This window comes from Ammospiza caudacuta, chromosome Z, assembly GCF_027887145.1.
Source record: "Ammospiza caudacuta isolate bAmmCau1 chromosome Z, bAmmCau1.pri, whole genome shotgun sequence".
NCBI lineage: Eukaryota > Metazoa > Chordata > Aves > Passeriformes > Passerellidae > Ammospiza > Ammospiza caudacuta.
Window position 1 is genome coordinate 87,236,822 of NC_080632.1, and position 24,472 is coordinate 87,261,293.

General features: G+C 55.4%; 1 protein-coding gene across 2 annotated transcripts; it reads left to right on the forward strand.

Annotated features, from left to right (window-relative positions):
- The first annotated feature begins 492 nt into the window (after window positions 1–492).
- SMAD4 (SMAD family member 4) lies at window positions 493–23,283 on the forward strand. 2 transcript variants are annotated; one of them, XM_058823420.1, is made up of 11 exons: window positions 493–823; window positions 2,612–2,786; window positions 3,172–3,201; window positions 5,807–6,022; window positions 7,570–7,689; window positions 7,813–7,923; window positions 12,611–12,661; window positions 15,580–15,763; window positions 17,675–17,843; window positions 19,290–19,428; window positions 21,806–23,283. In XM_058823420.1, the coding sequence occupies exons 1-11, from the start codon at window positions 575–577 to the stop codon at window positions 22,015–22,017; spliced, it is 1,656 nt and encodes a 551-aa protein (XP_058679403.1). In that variant the 5' UTR covers window positions 493–574; the 3' UTR covers window positions 22,018–23,283. The 2 variants fall into 2 exon arrangements, with proteins under 2 accessions (XP_058679403.1, XP_058679404.1); XM_058823421.1 differs by lacking the exon at window positions 7,570–7,689.
- The last annotated feature ends 1,189 nt before the right edge of the window (window positions 23,284–24,472 follow it).

Sequence of the window (24,472 nt, forward strand, 5' to 3'; positions counted from 1 at the left end):
TTGTGGCCAGCAGGGAGGAGCAGAGCTGGTGTGAGGAGGCCGAGCTGTGGGCAGGGCTGTGAGTGAGGCCAGAGGGATGCGGGTGCCCTGGTGCCTCCTCCCTCCCTGCTCGGGGCTTGCTCGCATCACTGCCTTTCATCTGCCGGGACGAGCCCTGGGGAATCACCCACCGTGGCGTCTCCTGGTTCCTCTGAGGATCCCTGCCTTGCTGTGCGCACATAAATAACCTCTGTTTAAATATTGTTACTAGGGGAGGAATAAATCCTGCATCTAAAACTGTGCAGGCCGCCCCAGGCATGTTTCAGCTATCATGGGACAAGCAAGGCAGTTTTTTCATGTGCTTTTAATATCCTGAATATAAAAGGAGAAGAAAAGCCACAGGCTTCCTTAGAAACATGATCTGCGATGTGTTAAAAACCTTAAAAACCATTCTAACGTAGATATTTTTTCCTCCTAGGTTTTACCAAGGGACAGTACATCTAACACTTAACTTGGATCATCTCTTGTTCATCAGCTTGAAAATCATAACAGCCCCCAAAACTGACATTTGATCTGAAAGAACAAGCTGTGACAGATGGACAATATGTCTATTACTAACACACCAACAAGTAATGATGCTTGTCTGAGCATTGTTCACAGCTTGATGTGCCATCGACAAGGTGGAGAGAGCGAGACTTTCGCCAAGCGCGCAATCGAGAGTTTAGTTAAAAAGCTGAAGGAGAAAAAAGATGAATTGGATTCTCTGATTACAGCTATAACCACAAACGGAGCTCACCCTAGCAAGTGTGTTACAATACAGAGGACGCTGGACGGGAGGCTGCAGGTTGGTACCAGTGCAATGCAGAGTGTGCGTGTTCCTGCTGGGGCGCTGCCCGCGGCTGCTGAGGGACGGGGCAGAGCCCTGCTCTGCAGGCTGTGCTGTGCCTCTGCTGCAGAGCCCCCCTTGCCCTGCTCGGGGGCACGAGGCCGGTGTGAGCGGGGCACCGTTCTGAGCTGCTCTGCCCTGCTCGGACTGTGTGCGTGTGGCGGTGCAGAGCAGCGCCCCCGCAAACCCCGCCGGGACACCCCTGTGCTGTCCCTGTCCCGTTAGCTCAGTGCTGTCCCTGTCCCGTTAGCTCAGTGCTGTCCCTGTCCCTGTCCCGTTAGCTCAGTGCTGTCCCTGTCCCGTTAGCTCAGTGCTGTCCCTGTCCCGTTAGCTCAGTGCTGTCCCTGTCCCTGTCCCGTTAGCTCAGTGCTGTCCCTGTCCCTGTCCCGTTAGCTCAGTGCTGTCCCTGTCCCGTTAGCTCAGTGCTGTCCCTGTCCCTGTCCCGTTAGCTCAGTGCTGTCCCTGTCCCGTTAGCTCGGTGCTGTCCCTGTCCCGTTAGCTCGGTGCTGTCCCTGTCCCGTTAGCTCGGTGCTGTCCCTGTCCCGTTAGCTCGGTGCTGTCCCTGTCCCTGTCCCGTTAGCTCAGTGCTGTCCCTGTCCCTGTTAGCTCAGTGCTGTCCCTGTCCCGTTAGCTCAGTGCTGTCCCTGTCCCTGTCCCGTTAGCTCAGTGCTGTCCCTGTCCCGTTAGCTCGGTGCTGTCCCTGTCCCGTTAGCTCGGTGCTGTCCCTGTCCCGTTAGCTCAGTGCTGTCCCTGTCCCGTTAGCTCGGTGCTGTCCCTGTCCCGTTAGCTCGGTGCTGTCCCTGTCCCGTTAGCTCAGTGCTGTCCCTGTCCCGTTAGCTCAGTGCTGTCCCTGTCCCTGTCCCGTTAGCTCAGTGCTGTCCCTGTCCCTGTCCCGTTAGCTCAGTGCTGTCCCTGTCCCGTTAGCTCAGTGCTGTCCCTGTCCCGTTAGCTCGGTGCTGTCCCTGTCCCGTTAGCTCAGTGCTGTCCCTGTCCCGTTAGCTCAGTGCTGTCCCTGTCCCTGTCCCGTTAGCTCGGTGCTGTCCCTGTCCCGTTAGCTCGGTGCTGTCCCTGTCCCGTTAGCTCGGTGCTGTCCCTGTCCCGTTAGCTCGGTGCTGTCCCTGTCCCTGTCCCGTTAGCTCAGTGCTGTCCCTGTCCCGTTAGCTCGGTGCTGTCCCTGTCGCTGTCCCCGGCCAGCCCTGCAGTGACAGCACCGTGGTCCCTGGTTCAGCGCTCTCTGTGGGCTGTGCTGAGCACCCACCCTGGCTGCGCTGGGTCAGGATTCACTCCCTGTCCCACTGATCTCCTGCTCTCAGGGCAGGTGGCTTGGTGCTGGATGGCTCTCAGTCTACCCTACAGGCATCTTTTAATTTATTTTTGTAATGGATTGGCATCTCCTGCTTGTGAATTTGACGGCGTAGGTCAGCACCTTGTTCCTGTTCTTGTGGGGCAAAGCTGCTTCACACCCTCGGTGGGGAAGGTGGCCATACCTCATACCTGGAGCGCCAGTTCTGCCTCGGCCATTTTGTACCCAGTATTTTTCACCTAAGAATCACAGAGCATTGACTAAAGTGTGGCGGCAGAACCCAGACAGAAAGGTGTTTCTGTTGGGCGCAGAGCTTGGGTGAGGCGTGCAGGAGCTGCACACCCCCTTCTGTGTTTGAGCTGTGCTTTGGTGCTGGGAGAGGGCGCGGTGCTGCTTGTGCCAGCCCTGGCTGCTGTGCCAGCCCCGTGTCCGTGCCCTTGCAGGTGGCCGGCCGCAAGGGATTCCCGCACGTGATCTACGCCCGGCTCTGGAGGTGGCCCGACCTGCACAAAAATGAGCTCAAGCACGTGAAATACTGTCAGTACGCTTTTGACCTCAAGTGTGACAGTGTCTGCGTGAACCCCTACCATTATGAGCGCGTGGTGTCGCCTGGCATCGGTGAGTACCCCCCGAGCCACAGGGCAGCCCTGGGGGGAGATCTGAAACACTCCGGGCGCAGAGAACAGCTCTGAGTTAGGAGCACTAACGTCTGATGGCCTCAGGATGAGCTGCCCTGCTCTTGTCTTTCTCAGTGCAGTTACTGTTTGGCCTCTGTTGCAGGTGTGCAGGGAGAGTTTTTGGCTTTTGTTGGAGCCTCTCTGTGGGGTTTGTGGGCACGCAGCTCTTGCAGTTGTGGTGCCCCTAGGAGTAGCTGAGCACAGGCTGGCCGTGCAGGGGAAGGGGTCTATGGCTGGAGCCTGCAGTGCTGGTTTTTACAGGCTGATAAATGTGTTGTAGATCTCTGAATGCATTCCTCTGCATTTTCCCTGTGTTCCCTTTGCAGATCTCTCGGGACTGACGCTGCAGAGCTCAGGTGAGTGCCTGTGGTTGCTGCTGCCTTTCCGTGGGGATGCCAGGCCCTGCCACCCCTCTGCCTCACTGCCAGGGCTGCTTTTGTCCCCCTGGCTCCCAAAAACCTCCCCACAGCCCTGTCAGGGGCAAGGATCCACAAATCCCTGGGGCAGAGGCCCCAGCCATGCCCTGTGTTCGCTGCTTCCCACCCTGAAACCCACACAAAGCCAAAAACCCCACAGCTCAGTGCTGCTGGTCGGTCAGAAAAGACACCCAAAACTGCCTGCACCTGCATGATATGCTGATTAATTGGATTGGGAATGCTGAATGTGATTAATAAGAAAGAAAGAATGGAAATTCTGTAATTAATTCTGCCTTTGGATGAAGGAGTCTGATATCCTTGCTTTCCCTGAAGCTTGAGAGAAATGGGATGTGAAATCTCACATGGGCATTATTCAGAAATCTGAGATTCCACTGCTGGTGACTGCTTTATTTCAAAGCTTTGAGGAGGAAATTAATGGAGGAAGGAATTTGTGTGACCCAGGTGATTTTAGCATTGTTAAAAGTATCCAAGCAAAAATGAACTAGAAAAACCCCACCAAACATCCCAACAAACTTAACTTGACAAGCTGTAATCTGTGTGCTCATCTCTGCTAATTTGCATTGTTACCTGTGCCTTCTGAAAGATTGTCCTTCAGTACAGAATCAAAGCTGAATTTTCCATTGTTTAATGAAATTGTTTCATTATTTAACACCAGCAGCTAAATACATCATGAGCATTCCCTTGTCCTGCTCTTGCAGGAGGTTTAGACATACTTAATGTGCTTTTAAAAGGAGCATGGCAGGTGATGTGATGCAGGAGTCAGTGGCATACACACAAATAAATCATTGTAGGGGCAGGGGCAGTTCCCTAGTGCGGTGTGTGGAATAATCTGAGTTACTGGCTACACTGCTGAACACTGGGTGGTTTCCTGCGGTCCTTGAATGTGAGTTTGATTTTCCAGTCAGTGTGAATGGGACCTGCTTAAGATGGCCCCGGGGATGCATCAGGGTCATGTGCCATGTTCACAAATGTGTGTTTTCCACGGGAGCTGTGTGTGTGTGCCCGCTTGTGTTCCCGAGGGTGGCTGGTGAGCTGCTGCCTTAGCACACCGGGAGTGCCTGGAGAAAGCAGCATTTGCCCTGTGTTGTGTGTGTGCTCTGTGTGTGTACTCTGTGTGTGTCTGTGTGTGTGCTCTGTGTGTGCTGTGTGTCTGTGTGTGTGTGTGTGTGTGCAGGGCTGGAGTGGGCTCAGCAGCAGCACTGGGGCTGAGCTCTGTGTGTGTGTGTGTGTGTGCTGTGTGTGTGTGTGTGTCTGTGTGTGTGTGTGTGTGTGTCTGTGTGTGTGTGTCTGTGTGTGTGTGTGTGTGTGTGTGTGTGCTCTGTGTGTGTGTGTGTGTGTGTGCTGTGTGTCTGTGTGTGTGTGTGTGTGTGCAGGGCTGGAGTGGGCTCAGCAGCAGCACTGGGGCTGAGCTCTGTGTGTGTGTGTGTGTGTGCTGTGTGTGTGTGTCTGTGTGTGTGTGTGTGTGTGTATGTGTGTGTGTGTCTGTGTGTGTGTGCTGTGTGTGTGTGTGTGTGTGTGCTCTGTGTGTGTGTGTGTGTGTGTGTGTGTGTCTGTGTGTGTGTGTGCTCTGTGTGTGTCTGTGTGTGTGTGTGCTCTGTGTGTGTGTGTGCTCTGTGTGTGTCTGTGTGTGTGTGCTGTGTGTGTGTGTGTGCTCTGTGTGTGTGTGTGTGTGTGTGCTCTGTGTGTGTGTGTGTGTGCTGTGTGTGTGTGTGTGTCTGTGTGTGTGTGTGCTCTGTGTGTGTCTGTGTGTGTGTGTGCTCTGTGTGTGTGTGTCTGTGTGTGTGTGTGCTCTGTGTGTGTGTGTGTCTGTGTGTGTGTGCTGTGTGTGTGTGTGTGCTCTGTGTGTGTGTGTGTCTGTGTGTGTGTGCTGTGTGTGTGTGTGTGCTCTGTGTGTGTGTGTATGTGTGTGTGTGTGTCTGTGTGTGTGTGTGTCTGTGTGTGTGTGTGTGCTCTGTGTGTGTGTCTTTGTGTGTGCTCTGTGTGTGTGTGTGTCTGTGTGTGTGTGTGCTCTGTGTGTGTGTGTGTCTGTGTGTGTGTGCTCTGTGTGTGTGTCTGTGTCTGTGTGTGTGTCTGTGTATGCTGTGTGTGTGTGTCTGTGTGTGTGTGTGCTCTGTGTCTGTGTGTGTGTGTGTCTGTGTGTGTGTGCTGTGTGTGTGTGTGCTCTGTGTGTGTGTGTGCTCTGTGTGTGTGTGTGCTCTGTGTGTGTGTCTGTGTGTGTGTGTGTGTGTCTGTGTGTGTGTGTGTGTGCTCTGTGTGTGTGTGTGTGCGCTGTGTGTGTGTCTCTGTGTGTGTGTGTGCTCTGTGTGTGTGTGTCCCCTGTCCATGCCCCGTGAGTGACTGGTTCTGTGTGTGTGTGCCCTATACGTGCTCTCTGTGCCCTGTCTGTGCCCCGTGTGTGACAGTGCTGTCCCCGTGCTGTCCCCGTGTGTGCCCTGTCCGTGCCCCGTGTGTGACGGCTCTGTCCCCGTGCTGTCCCCGTGTGTGCCCTGTCCGTGCCCCGTGTGTGACAGTGCTGTCCCCGCAGCCCCGCCCAGCATGCTGGTGAAGGACGAGTACGTGCACGACTACGAGGGGCAGCCGTCGCTGTCGTCGGCCGAGGGCCACTCGGTGCAGACCATCCAGCACCCGCCCAGCAACCGCGCCAGCTCGGAGCCCTTCAGCGCGCCCGCCATGCTGGCGCCCGCCGAGGCCAGCACCACCAGCACCACCAACTTCCCCAACATTCCCGTGGCCTCCACAAGTGAGCTGCTGCCTGGGCTGGGCACGGGACGGGGCTGCGGGCGCCCCGCGTGTGCGGCTGCTGCTGCTCCAGGGCGGCTCCTGGGCACTGCACCGGGGGATAACGCGCCGCTGTGCCCTGCTGGCATGCCTGTGCCAAAGGGCCGGTGCCACAGGGACACAGCAGCTCGCCCATGACAGCAGCGTGGCTGCCGTTCGGTCACTGCCAAAGAGAAACCAAACACTTTAATTGCTTTACTGCCACAGCAGCACAGCAACAAATGCATGTGCTGAAAGGTGCAGGACCAGGAGGCCTTCAGGCAGCTCCTGGCTCCTCCAGCTTTAACACCTCTGCTTCTGTGGCGGTGGCTCGCTGTGCTCCTCCAAGGACAGCCCCAGATAATATTCCCATAAGGGTGTTAGAGTGCTGCCTTGAAGTTTTTGACACTTTTCCCTGTGTCTGGTGCAATGGGAGAGTTTGGTGTCGCACACCGTGTTTGTCAGAATGAAATACTGCCCAGAGCCACCCTTCAGTCCAGCAGAGCGCTCCGAGCACCCTGAGTCTGAGAGGTTTCACACAAAACACGAGTGAGCATTGCTGATCCCATCACAGCTCTGAATTGTGGTGACACAGTGTTGTGATGATGCTCGTTAATTTCAGCTGATGAGATTCAGGCTAAAAGTACTGATGGTGGTAACATCACTGTGTCTTTATTTGTCTCCAGCAGAGATAAGGAGGGTGTGGGTAGTTAATTGTGCTGCCTTTGCACCACAGTTTATAGCCAGTAACCTTTTCTCATCGGTGCCATAATTGTTGGAGAGAAGTGGATGTGAAAAAAAAGCTAATTTTTATGTTTTACTGCAAGCTCTCAGTGTGTTAAATTGTGCTAGCCACACCATTGAGAGTGCAAGTGTAATTGTGAAAGTGTTGATAAGTTTAGTGTTAATGGCTGAACTGAAGCCTTTTGCAGTCAAATTTTGTTAACCTGTTCTGAAATACCTGTAGTTTTAATCTTAGATAATTCTTGAAATATTTATTTGAGAGGAGGAAAAAAAACCTGCAGGGTCTTTCTGAGTCCAGTGTTGCGTGCAGCTTTATTGCAGCAGTGTTTATCACAATGAAGTAAGCAGAAGCAGAATCACAATTCTGCTGCCCAGAATGCTGTGGAGGAGCACAACTGTGAGCGAGTGTGCTCCTTAGGAGCTGCAGTTAAAACGTGGTGAAAACAGCAGCTCAGTGGGTCTGCTTGGATTCACACCAAACCTTTCCGGATGTGTTATCCAGTAAAATTGTGATGTCTCCTCTTCCCTTTCACCCTGAGAAGTGAGATTGACCAGGACAAGCTGAGCAGAGTCCTGTGCATTCTCCTGCAGTGTGAAGGGTGTAACAGTCAGAGTTGCCTGGTCAGAGCATTTTGCCCCATTTTGCAGAGAGAGGACAGGGGCCGAGGCTGTGGCAGCCTGCCCGGCAGTGCCCTGAGCGGGCTGCCCTTCCTGCCCGGCAGTGCCGAGCTCTGCTTACCGCACGTCCTGGAACGCTCACGAATAGGTAGTGTGTTCTTTCACCAGGTCACCCTCCCAGTATATTGACAGGTAGCCATAGTGATGGACCCTTACAGATTGCGTCAGGGCCCCCGCCAGGAGCTCAGCAGAATGGGTTCACAGCCCAGCCAGCCACTTTCCACCACAGTGAGTATCGCCCCGCTCCTGCGCCCCTGCGCCCCCGCGGCGCGCCGTGCCGGGGCCAGGGGCAGCAGAGGACGAGCAGGGCCCGCGCCAGGCCGGCGCTGATGCCGGGCTGTGTCTTTGCAGACAGTACCACCAGCTGGACCGGGAGCCGCACGGCCGCCTACACGCCCAGCATCCCGCACCACCAGAACGGGCACCTGCAGCACCACCCGCCCATGCACCCCGGACACTACTGTGAGAGAACTCTGCTGTGCCCCTGTCCGTGTGTCCGTGTGTCTGTGACAGCTGGGAGCTGACTGGCGGCCTCACTGCTGCCTCTGCTCTGCCCTGTCGGCACCCTCATTTCTGCTTGTGAGCCCCTCGCAGCCCCCTCATTCCTGCTTGTGAGCCCCTCACTGCCCCCTCATTCCTGCTTGTGAGCCCCTCACAGCCCCCTCATTCCTGCTTGTGAGCCCCTCACAGCCCCCTCATTTCTGCTTGTGAGCCCCTCACAGCCCCCTCATTCCTGCTTGTGAGCCCCTCACAGCCCCCTCATTTCTGCTTGTGAGCCCCTCACAGCCCCCTCATTCCTGCTTGTGAGCCCCTCACTGCCCCCTCATTCCTGCTTGTGAGCCCCTCACAGCCCCCTCATTTCTGCTTGTGAGCCCCTCACTGCCCCCTCATTTCTGCTTGTGAGCCCCTCACTGCCCCCTCATTCCTGCTTGTGAGCCCCTCACTGCCCCCTCATTTCTGCTTGTGAGCCCCTCACTGCCCCCTCATTCCTGCTTGTGAGCCCCTCACTGCCCCCTCATTCCTGCTTGTGAGCCCCTCACTGCCCCCTTACTCCTGCCTGTGCTCTGCCCTCAGAGCACCCTCACATCTGCTCTGCCCTCTCAGCACCCTCACGTCTGCTTGTGAATTCCTCTCAGCACCCTCATTTCTGCCTGTTAATCCTTCACAGCCCCCTCACACCTGCCTGTGCTCTGCCCTCACAGCCCCCTCACATCTGCCTGTGAACCCCTCTCATGAACCTCACATCTGCCTGTGCTCTGCCCTCACATCTGCCTGTGCTCTGCCCTCACATCTGCCTGTGCTCTGCCCTCACATCTGCCTGTGCTCTGCCCCAGCTGCGCTGGCAGCTCGGAGCCAGCCCCGAGGGGCTCAGAGAGCTGCAGGAAAGCTCAGTGTGGCACCTGAGATTACTGTGTCACACCAATCACAGCTCAGTGTGGCACCTGAGATTACTGTGTCACACCAATCACAGCTCAGTGTGGCACCTGAGATTACTGTGTCACACCAATCACAGCTCAGTGTGGCACCTGAGATTACTGTGTCACACCAATCACAGCTCAGTGTGGCACCTGAGATTACTGTGTCACACCAATCACAGCTCAGTGTGGCACACACAATCACTGTGTCACACCAATCACAGCTCAGTGTGGCACACACAATCACTGTGTCACACCAGGAAAGCTCAGTGTGGCACACACAATCACTGTGTCACACTGATCACAGCTCAGTGTGGCACACACAATCACTGTGTCACACTGATCGCAGCTCAGTGTGGCACACACAATCCCTGTGTCACACCAGTCACAGCTCAGTGTGGCACACACAATCACTGTGTCACACCAGTCACAGCTCAGTGTGGCACACACAATCACTGTGTCACACCAGTCACAGCTCAGTGTGGCACACACAATCACTGTGTCACACCAGGAAAGCTCAGTGTGGCACACACAATCACTGTGTCACACCAGTCACAGCTCAGTGTGGCACACACAATCACTGTGGCACACCAGTCACAGCTCAGTGTGGCACACACAATCACTGTGTCACACCAGGAAAGCTCAGTGTGGCACACACAATCACTGTGTCACACCAGTCACAGCTCAGTGTGGCACACACAATCACTGTGGCACACCAGGAAAGCTCAGTGTGGCACACACAATCACTGTGGCACACCAGTCACAGCTCAGTGTGGCACACACAATCCCTGTGTCACACCAGTCACAGCTCAGTGTGGCACACACAATCACTGTGGCACACCAGGAAAGCTCAGTGTGGCACACACAATCACTGTGTCACACCAGTCACAGCTCAGTGTGGCACACACAATCCCTGTGTCACACCAGGAAAGCTCAGTGTGGCACACACAATCACTGTGGCACACCAGTCACAGCTCAGTGTGGCACACACAATCACTGTGTCACACTGATCACAGCTCAGTGTGGCACACACAATCACTGTGGCACACCAGGAAAGCTCAGTGTGGCACACACAATCACTGTGGCACACCAGTCACAGCTCAGTGTGGCACACACAATCACTGTGTCACACCAGTCACAGCTCAGTGTGGCACACACAATCACTGTGTCACACTGATCACAGCTCAGTGTGGCACACACAATCACTGTGGCACACTGATCACAGCTCAGTGTGGCACACACAATCACTGTGTCACACCAGTCACAGCTCAGTGTGGCACACACAATCACTGTGTCACACCGATCACAGCTCAGTGTGGCACACACAATCCCTGTGTCACACCAGTCACAGCTCAGTGTGGCACACACAATCACTGTGGCACACCAGTCACAGCTCAGTGTGGCACACACAATCACTGTGGCACACCAGTCACAGCTCAGTGTGGCACACACAATCACTGTGTCACACTGATCACAGCTCAGTGTGGCACACACAATCACTGTGGCACACTGATCACAGCTCAGTGTGGCACACACAATCACTGTGTCACACCAGGAAAGCTCAGTGTGGCACACACAATCACTGTGGCACACTGATCACAGCTCAGTGTGGCACACACAATCACTGTGTCACACCAGGAAAGCTCAGTGTGGCACACACAATCACTGTGGCACACCAGGAAAGCTCAGTGTGGCACACACAATCACTGTGTCACACCAGGAAAGCTCAGTGTGGCACACACAATCACTGTGTCACACCAGGAAAGCTCAGTGTGGCACACACAATCACTGTGGCACACCAGGAAAGCTCAGTGTGGCACACACAATCACTGTGTCACACCAGTCACAGCTCATGTGGCACACACAATCACTGTGTCACACCAGGAAAGCTCAGTGTGGCACACACAATCACTGTGTCACACCAGTCACAGCTCATGTGGCACACACAATCCCTGTGTAACACCAGGAAAGCTCAGTGTGGCACACACAATCACTGTGGCACACCTATCACAGCTCAGTGTGGCACACACAATCACCGTGGCACACCAGTCACAGCTCAGTGTGGCACACACAATCACTGTGGCACACCAGGAAAGCTCAGTGTGGCACACACAATCACCGTGTCACACCAGTCACAGCTCAGTGTGGCACACACAATCACTGTGTCACACCAGGAAAGCTCAGTGTGGCACACACAATCACTGTGTCACACCAGTCACAGCTCAGTGTGGCACACACAATCACTGTGTCACACCAGGAAAGCTCAGTGTGGCACACACAATCACTGTGGCACACCAGTCACAGCTCAGTGTGGCACACACAATCACTGTGGCACACCAGTCACAGCTCAGTGTGGCACACACAATCACTGTGGCACACCAGGAAAGCTCAGTGTGGCACACACAATCACTGTGGCACACCAGGAAAGCTCAGTGTGGCACACACAATCACTCTGTTACCGCCTGGCTGAGCCTCTCCTCCAGAGCTTGGCAGCCTCACACTGAGCATTTCCCATGCACAAAAGGAAGCTGATGGGTTTTTCTTTCAAAACTTGGAAATTCTTACCTGTTTCTGGTTTTTTAGAGGTTTTGAAGTCTTGCTAAGCTTTGGAAGATGTGTCCATGCACACTTTAAAAACTGCCCGCTTTAAAGAGCTTAATGAAACCTTGCACAGTAAAGTATTACCAGTTCATTAATACATTAGCACACAGACTTCTTCACATATTCTTCACATTTGAAATAGGACAAGAAACCATTCTTTTAAAGTACAGGAGATGGGGAAAAGAAGTGGTCAAGCTTCTGCTGTAGGGGTCTAGCACTTGTATTGCATTGTAGGGCTCTAGTAAATAGAGAAACTCCCACACAAATGAAAGGTTTCTAAATTTTGTAGCAAAAAAGTTTAAATGGTTCTTTATTTTCTAATGCAGTTTTTGTTGGAATGTTCCCCAATATAATACATATTCTGTAATAGGAGAGAGAACACATATTCTGGTATAGATCAGGGTGCTGTTAGTGGAGGGGAGAGTACACTGTAAATTGACCTTGGAATGTCTTTTCAGGCTGTGTCTGTCACCAAAGCCATGGTTTAGACGCAGTTATTAAGATTAACTCCTTCATTCAGCAAGGATCCCACTTCATCCACGGTGTCATTTGTCAGGGGTAGCAGGATGTGAGGGGCACTGGTGCTGCTGCGATAGGCTGTAAAATGTTCCTCTGTGTGTGTTCCTCTGTCCAGAATGGATACCTGTGCCTGGCTGGTGGTGCCACACGGAGCTTCTCCTGGTGCTGCTGTGATAGGCTATAAATGTTTTTAGCATTTGTGCCTCTCCAGAATGGATATCTGTGCCTGGCTGGTGGTGCCACACGGAGCTTCTCCTGGTTTCTCGCTTGTCCCTGTGTTCTGTCCCCTGCCGAGGGTCCCTGCCCTGGCGCCCCGTTGCAGAAGCTGCTGTTGCTGCCCTGCCGTGTTTGAGCCTTTCCTCCCGCTCCTGCTGCCTCCCGGTTCCTGGAGGCACACAGTGATCTGACTCCATGGCTGCGTGCGGTTTATTTCCCTTAGCAAACGCGTTCTCTGGGGCTCCATCTCCATCCTGGGTGTTGGTTTCCCGTGGCCAAGCCCGCAGCAGGCCAGACCCTTGCTCTGTGGTAGATGCAGCTGTTGGGGGGTGGATTCACAGGGCAGAGAGCCTCGTTTGTGCTGCTGTGAACCAGAAACTGCTTGTTTTCTCCTCAAGGGCCAGTCCACAATGAGCTCGCATTCCAGCCTCCCATCTCCAACCATCCTGGTGAGTAACGCCCGACGGCTGTGCGTGCAGCTCGTGACTGACGCTCCTGCTGCTCAGGGGACGAGGCACCTTCTTTCCGTAAATCCTGCCCTAAACTGGGGACAGGAGCTGGGAGGGGGCTTGGTGCAGGTGCCAGGTGAGCTGGGCAGCCCTGAGAGCAGCCCCGTGCTGGCTGGGTGTGCCCAGGTGTGTCTGGGCCATTCCGAGCCCCTCAGGACCCTCAGCCCAGCAGGAGCAGGCCCTGTCCTTCTTACACCTGCTGCTGCTGTTCCTCTCTGGGGCTCCCCAGGATTCCCCTTTTACCTGGGGGTTCAGGGGGTCCCTCTTGCTGTAAAAGCTGCTGCCGGTGCAAGGTGATATTTTGTGTTTAACAACAATAACACTGTTCCCTGCAGAGAGGGAGCTATACAGTTGAAAAGCCAAAAAGTTAAACTAGTTTTTGTCCGGATACTCCAGCAGTGCGAGGGGTTAAATGTCGGTAACTGCTGGGTGAACATAACTGTGGCTAGATCGTGTTTCACCTTGTTTGGTGTCTCTGTGACAGTGTGATTTCATCCTGCCTCAGTGCCCAGAGCAGCTGGGCTGCCCCAGCCCGGGAGTGTCCCAGGGCTGGCCGGAGCAGCCTGGGTGCCCCTGGCACGGTTTGGGGCATGCAGGGTGCCCCTGGCACGGTTTGGGCAGCCTGGGTGCCCCTGGCAGGGTTTGGGCAGCCTGGGTGCCCCAGCAGGGTTTGGGCAGCCTGGGTGCCCCTGGCAGGGTTTGGGCAGCCTGGGTGCCCCAGCAGGGTTTGGGCAGCCTGGGTGCAGGGTTTGGGCAGCCTGGGTGCCCCTGGCAGGGTTTGGGGCATGCAGGGTGCCCCTGGCAGGGTTTGGGCAGCCTGGGTGCCCCTGGCAGGGTTTGGGCAGCCTGGGTGCCCCAGCAGGGTTTGGGCAGCCTGGGTGCCCCTGGCAGGGTTTGGGCAGCCTGGGTGCCCCAGCAGGGTTTGGGCAGCCTGGGTGCAGGGTTTGGGCAGCCTGGGTGCCCCTGGCAGGGTTTGCAGCAGCCTGAGTGCCCCTGGCAGGGTTTGGGCAGCCTGGGTGCAGGGTTTGGGCAGCCTGGGTGCCCCTGGCAGGGTTTGGGCAGCCTGGGTGCCCCTGGCAGGGTTTGGGGCATGCAGGGTGCCCCTGGCAGGGTTTGGGCAGCCTGGGTGCCCCTGGCAGGGTTTGGGCAGCCTGGGTGCCCCGGCAGGGTTTGGGCAGCCTGGGTGCAGGGTTTGGGCAGCCTGGGTGCCCCTGGCAGGGTTTGGGCAGCCTGGGTGCCCCTGGCAGGGTTTGGAATGAGGTGAGCCCCGAGGTCCCTCCTGACTCAGACCATCCTGGGATCCCAGGATTTGTTGGCACTGCCCAGCTGTGCTCCCCTGTGTGGAAATGGACCCTTGCAGGCAGCTGAGGTGCTGAGCTCCCCAGAACCCTCTGGCCAGAGCTTGTGGCATCTCTGGGTGTGCACACACAGCAGCCACAGCACACAGGCAGCTGCTCAGGTGGCACAGAGATGACTGACACTCCAAAAATCACCAGGTGTGCCTGGCCAGCTTTCAGTGCCTGCTGGGTGCTCGGCATTCAGGGCAGTGCCCAGGGGCCAGGCTGTCCTTTCCTCACCAGGCAGACTCCTGCGTGGCCATCCTTCCTCTGCGGGCAGTGTTCCAAATGCACGGGTGGTGTTCAGGGGCAGCCCTGTGCTCGCAGGACGTGCCCCGGTGTTCTGCTGCCTCGCTGCGTGCCCTTGCTGTGCCCTGGCCCTGACCTGTGCCAGGTCACCATCTGTGACGTTCTCCCCCCTGTGCTGCTCCCCAGCCCCGGGCAGGTTGGGGATCCCCCCCGAGGCCAGGGCAGGTGCATGTCACTGACACATTTCATGAAAATTCCCTTTGCCAGGATCCTTCCTCCTGGGAGGCTGGGAAGCTTCAGCTGCCTTGGAATGGGATTTGGAGGATTGCTTACCCAGCATGTGAATTGTTTTTACCTGGTGACCAATCACAGCCACCTGTGTCGAGGCTGTCAGCGGCCACAAGATTTTGTTATATCATTCCCTTCTTTGCTTTCCTTCTGATGAAATAATTTTTTCTGTTCTTTAGTATAGTTTTAATATATAATTTTCTTTTAATATAATAAAATAATTTTCAATTTAAAAATATATTTTAAAGATTTAAAGATACTTTATTTATATATAATATAATATTCATATATCATAAGATAATACCATAGTTATCATAATATATCATAATGTTTAATATATTTAATATAATATTTATATATAATATATAACAGATAATATAATTCTATATTCTATGTTATATATTATATATTATATATTATATATTATATATTATATATTATATATTATATATTATATATTATATATTATAGTATAAATATAGAATAATATATATTATGTAAATATATAATAATAAAATTACTATTTATATATTATATAATACTTATTATACTTAATATGATATCATAATAATTATCATAATTATAATAATATATAATAAAATAATACCATAAAATCAGCCTTCTGAGGCACAGAGTCAGGATTCTCATGTCCTCCCTGATCGTGGGACCCCTGTGAGCACCCCCAGAGGTGCAGAGGATCCCTGGTAGGTGCAGCCAGAGCAGTGCCAGGGCTGGTGTGTGCCAGCCCGGCCGTAGCTGGGCGCACAGGTGTTGCTGCAGGGGTGCAGACGGCTCCCAGACCTGCCTGGGATGGTGAAGCACTCACAGACTGAGGCACACGCTGCAGCAGCCTCGGCGCTGGTGTGTGCTGGGACAGAGGCGCGGGGATGAAGGCGGTCGCCGTGCGCTGCAGGGCGGCGGCTCTGCAGGGCTGTCGCCGCTGCCTCGTGCCGGCCCGCTCTGACCGTGTGTGTTGTTGTGCAGCTCCAGAGTACTGGTGCTCCATCGCCTACTTTGAGATGGACGTGCAGGTCGGGGAGACCTTCAAGGTGCCCTCCAGCTGCCCCATTGTCACCGTGGACGGCTACGTGGATCCCTCCGGAGGGGACAGGTTCTGCCTGGGACAGCTGTCCAACGTGCACAGAACAGAGGCCATCGAGAGAGCGAGGTACCGGCGCTGCCCGTGGGGCTCTGCGTGTGCCCTGGGTGTGCCCTGCGTGTGTGTGAGTGACCTGAGTGTGCCCTGGTGTGTGTGTGTGTGTGTGTGTGTGTGCTGTGTGTGTGCTGTGTGTGATCAGCTGTGTGTGTGTGTGTGTGTGTGTGTGTGTGTGTGTGTGCTGGGTGTGATCAGCTGTGTGTGTGTGTGTGTGTGTGTGTGTGTGTGTGTGTGTGTGTGCTGGGTGTGATCAGCTGTGTGTGTGTGTGTGTGTGTGTGTGTGTGTGTGTGTGTGCTGGGTGTGATCAGCTGTGTGTGTGTGTGTGTGTGTGTGTGTGTGTGTGTGTGCTGGGTGTGATCAGCTCTGTGTGTGTGTGTGTGTGTGTGTGTGTGTGTGTGTGTGTGTGTGTGTGCTGGGTGTGATCAGCTGTGTGTGTGTGTGTGTGTGTGTGTGTGTGTGTGTGTGCTGGGTGTGATCAGCTGTGTGTGTGTGTGTGTGTGTGTGTGTGTGCTGTGTGTGATCAGCTGTGTGTGTGTGTGTGTGTGTGTGTGTGTGTGTGTGTGCTGTGTGTGATCAGCTGTGTGTGTGTGTGTGTGTGTGTGTGTGTGTGTGCTGGGTGTGATCAGCTCTGTGTGTGTGTGTGTGTGTGTGTGTGTGTGTGTGTGTGCTGGGTGTGATCAGCTCTGTGTGTGTGTGTGTGTGTGTGTGTGTGTGTGTGCTGTGTGTGATCAGCTGTGTGTGTGTGTGTGTGTGTGTGTGTGTGTGCTGGGTGTGATCAGCTCTGTGTGTGTGTGTGTGTGTGTGTGTGTGTGTGTGCTGTGTGTGATCAGCTGTGTGTGTGTGTGTGTGTGTGTGTGTGTGTGTGTGCTGGGTGTGATCAGCTCTGTGTGTGTGTGTGTGTGTGTGTGTGTGTGTGTGTGCTGTGTGTGATCAGCTGTGTGTGTGTGTGTGTGTGTGTGTGTGTGTGTGTGTGTGTGTGCTGGGTGTGATCAGCTCTGTGTGTGTGTGTGTGTGTGTGTGTGTGTGCTGTGTGTGATCAGCTGTGTGTGTGTGTGTGTGTGTGTGTGTGTGTGTGTGTGCTGTGTGTGATCAGCTGTGTGTGTGTGTGTGTGTGTGTGTGTGTGTGTGTGTGCTGGGTGTGATCAGCTGTGTGTGTGTGTGTGTGTGTGTGTGTGTGCTGGGTGTGATCAGCTGTGTGTGTGTGTGTGTGTGTGTGTGTGTGTGCTGGGTGTGATCAGCTGTGTGTGTGTGTGTGTGTGTGTGTGTGTGTGTGTGTACTGGGTGTGAGCAGCTGTGTGTGTGTGTGTGTGTGTGTGTGTGTGTGTGTGTACTGGGTGTGATCAGCTGTGTGTGTGTGTGTGTGTGTGTGTGTGCTGGGTGTGATCAGCTCTGTGTGTGTGTGTGTGTGTGTGTGTGTGTGTGTGTGTGTGTACTGGGTGTGATCAGCTGTGTGTGTGTGTGTGTGTGTGTGTGTGCTGGGTGTGATCAGCTCTGTGTGTGTGTGTGTGTGTGTGTGTGTGTGTGTGTGTGTGTACTGGGTGTGATCAGCTGTGCCTGTGGCTGCAGCCTGTGCTGCCACCCCCCTGCAAGGGTTGCTGCAGTGTGTGCATTGCCTGCAGCGCTGCTGACAGCACATTCCCCTGCAGTGTGTGCATTGCCTGCAGCGCTGCTGACAGCACATTCCCCTGCAGTGTGTGCATTGCCTGCAGCGCTGCTGACAGCCCATTCCCCTGCAGTGTGTGCATTGCCTGCAGCGCTGCTGACAGCCCATTCCCCTGCAGTGTGTGCATTGCCTGCAGCGCTGCTGACAGCCCATTCCCCTGCAGTGTGTGCATTGCCTGCAGCGCTGCTGACAGCCCATTCCCCTGCAGTGTGTGCATTGCCTGCAGCGCTGCTGACAGCCGTTTCCCCGCTCCCTGCAGGTTGCACATCGGCAAGGGCGTGCAGCTGGAGTGCAAGGGCGAGGGCGACGTGTGGGTGCGCTGCCTGAGCGACCACGCCGTGTTCGTGCAGAGCTACTACCTGGACCGCGAGGCGGGCAGAGCCCCCGGGGACGCCGTGCACAAGATCTACCCCAGCGCCTACATCAAGGTGGGCCCCTGGCAGAAGGATGCTGAATTTGTCACGAGGTGGAAAAGTAGATTTTTTTGGGGTTTTAGAATGGGGGTTTAGGGGCCAAGATGGAGGAATCTGGGTGTGTCCAGCCTTTCTTCTTCTTCTTCTTGGCCTCCATCTTCTGCTGTGATGGTGGCACTTACAGATTGGTTTAGAGTAGAAGCTCACTGTCTAACATTGGTGATAGGTATTGGAAAGTAATTGTAAATATTGTACACGTAGTTTTTAGTATAAAGAGATAACACCTCCCTGGGGGCAGGCAGAGTGCCTCTGTCTGTCCTGCTGGACAAGAAAAAGAAATTTATAGATAAGAAACAATAAACAACCTTGAGACTGAGAAGTGAACAGCTCTGACTCCTTCTTCAAGCGCCAGGCTGGGAGCAGAGACTTTCTAATGCTTCTCAGGGTCACTGACCAGCCAGAGACCTCAACAGGAGCCATTTATAATAAGTAAGTATTTACATAAAGCCAACCTCGCCTTCAGAGTCCCTAACAAGTTCCGTTTGCCATTCGCCTGAAGGTGACTTTAGAAATTACTCTGAGCTGAAGATGTCATCTGGGTACTATGAAAGTGAATTTTGTACTTGGTCACAAGCAGCACTGATAGCAGCTCTTTGTATTTTTAGCCTAACAGGTTTAAATTAGCTGCAGCTGAAATTTTTAGCCTTGCGTTTCTTAGAAAAGAACATAATCTGTTCCTTTTCTCCAAAAAAAGCAGAGTTGTGAAAGTAAATATAAATGCAGCACAAGTTTAGGGCGTGTGTTGAAGTGACATGAAGGTGAAGGGAGGTCAGGGAAAGCTGCACAGAACAAGTTTTGAGGAGGTTCTTACACGGGTGTGCCTCTGACAGACTGTGAGCTTACACAGACCAGCCACGCTCACAGAAAACCAACCTTGTGTTCACTGCTTGGAGCTCACAGGGGTTTGGTGCTCTCACCATCAGTGTTGGAGGCAGCTGTGAGGGTGAAAGAAACCCCGCGTGCTGTGTGCAGGAGCTTTCTAGCCTGAAAACAGAGTTCTGTCCATGTGCTGGTGGCAAACGGTGATCACAGAACGCCCCCAGGCTGAGACGCGCAGCCCTGGACTGTCAGTATTGGCGTTTCCCTCAGACAGACCGCCGTACCTCAGTGAGACAATGTGGCACTCGCTGGCTTTTTCAGTTTATATCCCCATTTTAATGTGAATCCTGGAACTTAACAGAGAAGCAGGGGTTCAGTCTGCCTGTGGCACCCTTCAGAGTGTGGTCTGCACAAGGTCCTGCTTTGGGCAGTGTTGGTGACGGCACGAGAAGGGTCTGTAGGAATGGGGTCAGGACTGGAAGTGTTGGAAATGGCGGGATGGGGAAGGATTGCTGCTCCCCGGGCCAGCCAGGGCTGGTGTGGAGGGGCAGCCGTGCGAGCCGTGCACGTTTCCCGTTGCAGGTGTTCGACCTGCGGCAGTGCCACCGTCAGATGCAGCAGCAGGCGGCCACCGCGCAGGCCGCCGCCGCCGCGCAGGCCGCAGCCGTGGCCGGCAACATCCCGGGGCCCGGCTCCGTGGGAGGCATCGCCCCCGCCATCAGTGAGTGTGCACGGCCCTGAGGGACAGGGACACCGGGCTGGGACACTGGGCTGGCACAGGGACACCGGGCTGGGACACTGGGCTGACACAGGGACACCGGGCTGGGACACTGGGGGTGGCACAGGGACACCGGGCTGGGACACTGGGGGTGGCACAGGGACACCAGGCTGGGACACTGGGGTGGCACAGGGACACCGGGCTGGGACACTGGGCTGGCACAGGGACACCGGGCTGGGACACTGGGGGTGGCACAGGGACACTGGGCTGGGACACTGGGCTGGCACAGGGACACTGGGCTGGGACACTGGGGTGGCACAGGGACACTGGGCCTGGCTCCATGGGAGGCATCGCCCCCGCCATCAGTGAGTGTGCACGGCCCTGAGGGACAGGGACACCGGGCTGGGACACTGGGCTGGGACACTGGGGTGGGACAGGGACACTGGGCTGGGACACTGGGCTGGGACACTGGGGTGGGACAGGGACCGTGGCTGGGACAGGGACTGTGGAGTGGCACAGGGACACTGGAATGAGACAGGGACACTGGCTGGGACAGGGACACTGGCTGGGACACAGCAGAGCTGGCAGCCCTGTCACTGTCCCCTGCCCAGCACAGTGCCATGGTGTGGGGCTGTCACTGTCCCCTGCCCAGCACAGTGCCATGGTGTGGGGCTGTCACTGTCCCCTGATCGGGCAGTGCCACGGTGTGGGGCTGTCACTGTCCCCTGCCCAGCACAGTGCCACGGTGTGGGGCTGTCACTGTCCCCTGCCCAGCACAGTGCCATGGTGTGGGGCTGTCACTGTCCCCTGCCCAGCACAGTGCCACGGTGTGGGGCTGTCACTGTCCCCTGCCCGGGCAGTGCCGTGTCCTTGTCCCAGCCCCTGGCCCACGCTCGCCCCGCGGTGCCCGGGCAGGGCTGTGTGTGGCAGCGGCTGCTCCTTGTCCCCCAGCACAGCCGAGAACGTCTCTGTGCAAGCTCCAACAGCCACAAACACTGGCATTTCTGGCTGCTCCGAGCCCAGCCTGAAATTGGTGTTTGTGTTCAGCTGGTATGAACAGCACTGCAGACAGCAGGGATCCCTGGGCAGCGCAGTCCTGGCTGGGTGTAGGAACACCGACTGCTGCCAAGGGTCTTGAGGAGGGCTGAGGGTGTTTTATTCTCCTTTTATTACTGTTATTCTGGGCTGGTGTTGCCTTAGTTCCTAAATTCTGGATTCTTGAGATTGTTCCAAGTACTTTAGAGGTGTAAGTGCTCACATGAGTCAGGCTGCTCCGTGTGCCACGGGTTCCCTGTGCTGCCCTGTGGCTCCCTTCAGCTGCCCTGCAAATCCTGGGAGGCGTTTTGGGCAAAGGTTGTCACTCTTTGTCTTAGCCGTAGTTGTGATTTGAGATTGGCCAGCTGTGTTTGCCTTTGTGCTCTGCCAGCTGGAGTGGGGCTGCTCTCATCCAGCCTCCCACAGGTGCCCAGTCTGGGTTCCCACTCTGAAAACGCAGCGCTTGGCAGACCTCAGAAATTAACATTTTGTGGCTGGGTTTGCTAAGTGTGATTTGCATACATCGTGTCCTGTAAAGCACTTGGGTTTCATCCCGTCTGCTTTGTGCAGGGTTAGGTGGCACATTGGGAATTAGGAATTGCTGGCTGGGAGGGTGGGCAGGCCCTGGCCCAGGGTGCCCAGAGCAGCTGTGGCTGCCCCTGGATCCCTGGCAGTGCCCCAGGCCAGGCTGGATGGGGCTGGGAGCAGCCTGGGACAGTGGGAGGTGTCCCTGCCATGGCAGGGGTGGCACTGGGTGGGTTTGGAGCAGCCTGGCACAGTGGGAGCTGTCCCTGCCATGGCACTGGGCAGGCTCGGAGGTCCCTCTGACCCAAACCATTCCATGGTTCTGACTGCAGGGTTCTGTGTCTCAGCGCCTGTTTGAGGCTGCAGAACTCTGTGAAAGCTGAAACTGCAGGACACGCACAGGAGTGGGTGCAGGACATGCACAGGAATGGGTGCAGGGAATGCACAGGAATGGGTGCAGGACACGCACAGGAATGGGTGCAGTGAATGCACAGGAATGGGTGCAGTGAATGCAGCGGGGATGTGGCAGTGAGGGCTGGCCTGGCTGGGTGACAAGGAGGCAGGCATGGAGCAGAGCCAGGGAGGTGTGACGGCGCAGGTGTGATGGCACAGGTGTGACAGGCCAGGTGTGACAGGCCAGGTGCACAGGCCAGGCAGGAGGTGTGACAGGCCAGGTGTGCAGGCCAGGTGTGCAGGCCAGGTGTGACAGGCCAGGTGTGACAGGCCAGGTGTGCAGGCCAGGTGTGCAGGCCAGGTGTGCAGGCCAGGCAGGAGGTGCCGCCGTGTCCCGGCCCGTGACCGTGCCCTCTCCTCCCTGCAGGCCTGTCGGCGGCGGCCGGCATCGGCGTGGACGACCTGCGGCGGCTGTGCATCCTGCGGATGAGCTTTGTCAAGGGCTGGGGCCCGGACTACCCGCGGCAGAGCATCAAGGAGACGCCGTGCTGGATCGAGATCCACCTGCACCGCGCGCTGCAGCTGCTGGACGAGGTGCTGCACACCATGCCCATCGCCGACCCGCAGCCGCTGGACTGAGCCGCCCAGCGCCGCCGCATCCCTGCACCGCCCGCCCGCTTCACCTCTCAAACAGGTTCTAAACGCGTGTTTGCCGCCTTGCTCGTAGCAGAACGCACCTGAACGCGCAGGATTTGGATTTCGGTTATTTCCAGAACTCAGTAGTCGTAACACGGGGCCTGACGTGGAAGGTAAACGCTTTATAGAGACTTGACAGTGTTGGGTTTGTTCCCTTTGAAACTCTCCTTCCCTACGGTGGCATCTTGGTGATCAGCCTCACGGGAGCCTTTTGTATGCAGAATATATATTATATATATATTTATATCTGAAAATTCCTTCTAGTAGTTACAAACATTTACCTTGTAGCGACTTTAAATTCCAGCTGATTTGTGATATTCTGTTTAGGGAACAGTAGTTAACAGAAGACTTCTTTATTTTGTTGATGATCACTTTACGATTTTTCCAGGTTAAAGCCTCGCAGCTGCCAAAAAGTGAGGGGATGACACATACCTTGTTGGCATTGATCAAGAAATTCTTTAGTTTTTGAAAAAAACAAGAGACATCCTAGATTTTTATTTATGTAATCATGTGAGTTTAAAACACTAAAGGAAACGGATGCTTTGAGTGTGGGCACTCGGTTTGAGGTGAAGCACCCCGCCTGCAGCGTTGCCACTGAAATTGACTCGTGAGTGCCCGACGGCAGGAACGTGTTTTCATAATTACTACTGACCTCTGTGTTCCACTCAAAAAAACCCCCCTAGCATGTATCATGGGTAAATCTGCATGACTCCTTTCCTTGCATATATCACGGAAGTGTGTACGGCAATCCGTCGGCATTTAGACTGGGTTTTTGTCTCTGTTCTCCATTTCCACTCAGGGCAAGATGGCAAACCTGGTTTTATACCTCGCGGTTGATTTAGCCCTGTGCCATCGGCGGCCGCGCCAAGGGGCAATGGCTCCGTGCAGGGAGCCCAGGCAGGGAGAGGCTGGGCTCACCATGGGATGTGAGCAACAGCAGCACCCCATCCCCGTGCTCCCTGTGCTGTGGGGCACAGCTCTGCCTCCCTGTGCTTCCTGTGCTGTGGGGCACAGCTCCTCTGCCTCCCTGTGCTCTCCATGGGCTGTGGGGCACAGCTCTGCCTCCCTGTGCTCCCTGTGCTGTGGGGCACAGCTCTGCCTCCCTGTGCTCCCTGTGCTGTGGGGCACAGCTCTGCCTCTGTGTGCTCCCTGTGCTGTGGGGCACAGCTCTGCCTCTGTGTGCTCCCTGTGCTGTGGGGCACAGCTCCTCTGCCTCCCTGTGCTCTCCATGGGCTGTGGGGCACAGCTCTGCCTCCCTGTGCTCTCTCTGTGCTGTGGGGCACAGCTCTGCCTCTGTGTGCTCCCTGTGCTGTGGGGCACAGCTCTGCCTCTGTGTGCTCCCTGTGCTGTGGGGCACAGCTCCTCTGCCTCCCTGTGCTCTCCATGGGCTGTGGGGCACAGCTCTGCCTCCCTGTGCTCTCTCTGTGCTGTGGGGCACAGCTCTGCCTCTGTGTGCTCCCTGTGCTGTGGGGCACAGCTCTGCCTCCCTGTGCTCCCTGTGCTGTGGGGCACAGCTCTGCCTCTGTGTGCTCCCTGTGCTGTGGGGCACAGCTCTGCCTCTGTGTGCTCTCCATGGGCTGTGGGGCACAGCTCTGCCTCCCTGTGCTCTCCATGGGCTGTGGGGCACAGCTCTGCCTCCCTGTGCTCTCCATGGGCTGTGGGGCACAGCTCTGCCTCTGTGTGCTCCCTGTGCTGTGGGGCACAGCTCTGCCTCCCTGTGCTCTCCATGGGCTGTGGGGCACAGCTCTGCCTCCCTGTGCTCTCCATGGGCTGTGGGGCACAGCTCTGCCTCCCTGTGCTCTCCATGGGCTGTGGGGCACAGCAGCAGCTCTGCCTCGCCCTGCCTGCAGCGCCAATAAAAGGATGGGACCCCCTCAGCAGGTTCGGTTTGGTTCAGACATGTGGCTGCACCCCGATAAATGAGCCTTGCTTGCTCTTATCCTGTGCAAGCTGTCACAGCTCCAGAGCTCAGTCCCCAAGGGCACTGGGTGCCAGAAGCCAGCTCGCTCTCAGACCAAGGCCGCGGGACAGCCCTGGCAAGCAGGGAATATTCAGCTCTTAGTGATTAGGCAGCTCTTGTGGTTTCAAGCTCTTTGCTTGCTAGGTAGCTTTTCCCTTGGCCTAAGGCTCCAGCAGACGGTAGAGAGAGGAGAAGCAGAAGACGCTGGCTGTTCCACGAGTATGGCTTTATTGCAGGGTCCGTGAAGGGTCTCAGCTCTTCTCCTTCCGAGTTAGTAGGGGTACAGTATGCTACTTTTATACCCTTGGCCCGGATCCAATCCTGACCAATGGCAAAGGTGTTAGAGTGACCATAAGTGACCAATAGTAGGGTTAACAACATATTGCCTTAGATGGCTGTAGGGATAGGGTACAAGGCGGATGTCCCTGGAGACAGGAA

Coding starts and splice junctions, on each gene's coding strand:
- SMAD4 (XM_058823420.1), top strand. CDS start 575: ATGGACAATATGTCTATTACTAACACACCAACAAGTAATGATGCTTGT. Junction 12,662..15,579: donor TCCCATCTCCAACCATCCTG/GTGAGTAACGCC, acceptor GTTGTTGTGCAG/CTCCAGAGTACTGGTGCTCC. Junction 15,764..17,674: donor GAGGCCATCGAGAGAGCGAG/GTACCGGCGCTG, acceptor CGCTCCCTGCAG/GTTGCACATCGGCAAGGGCG.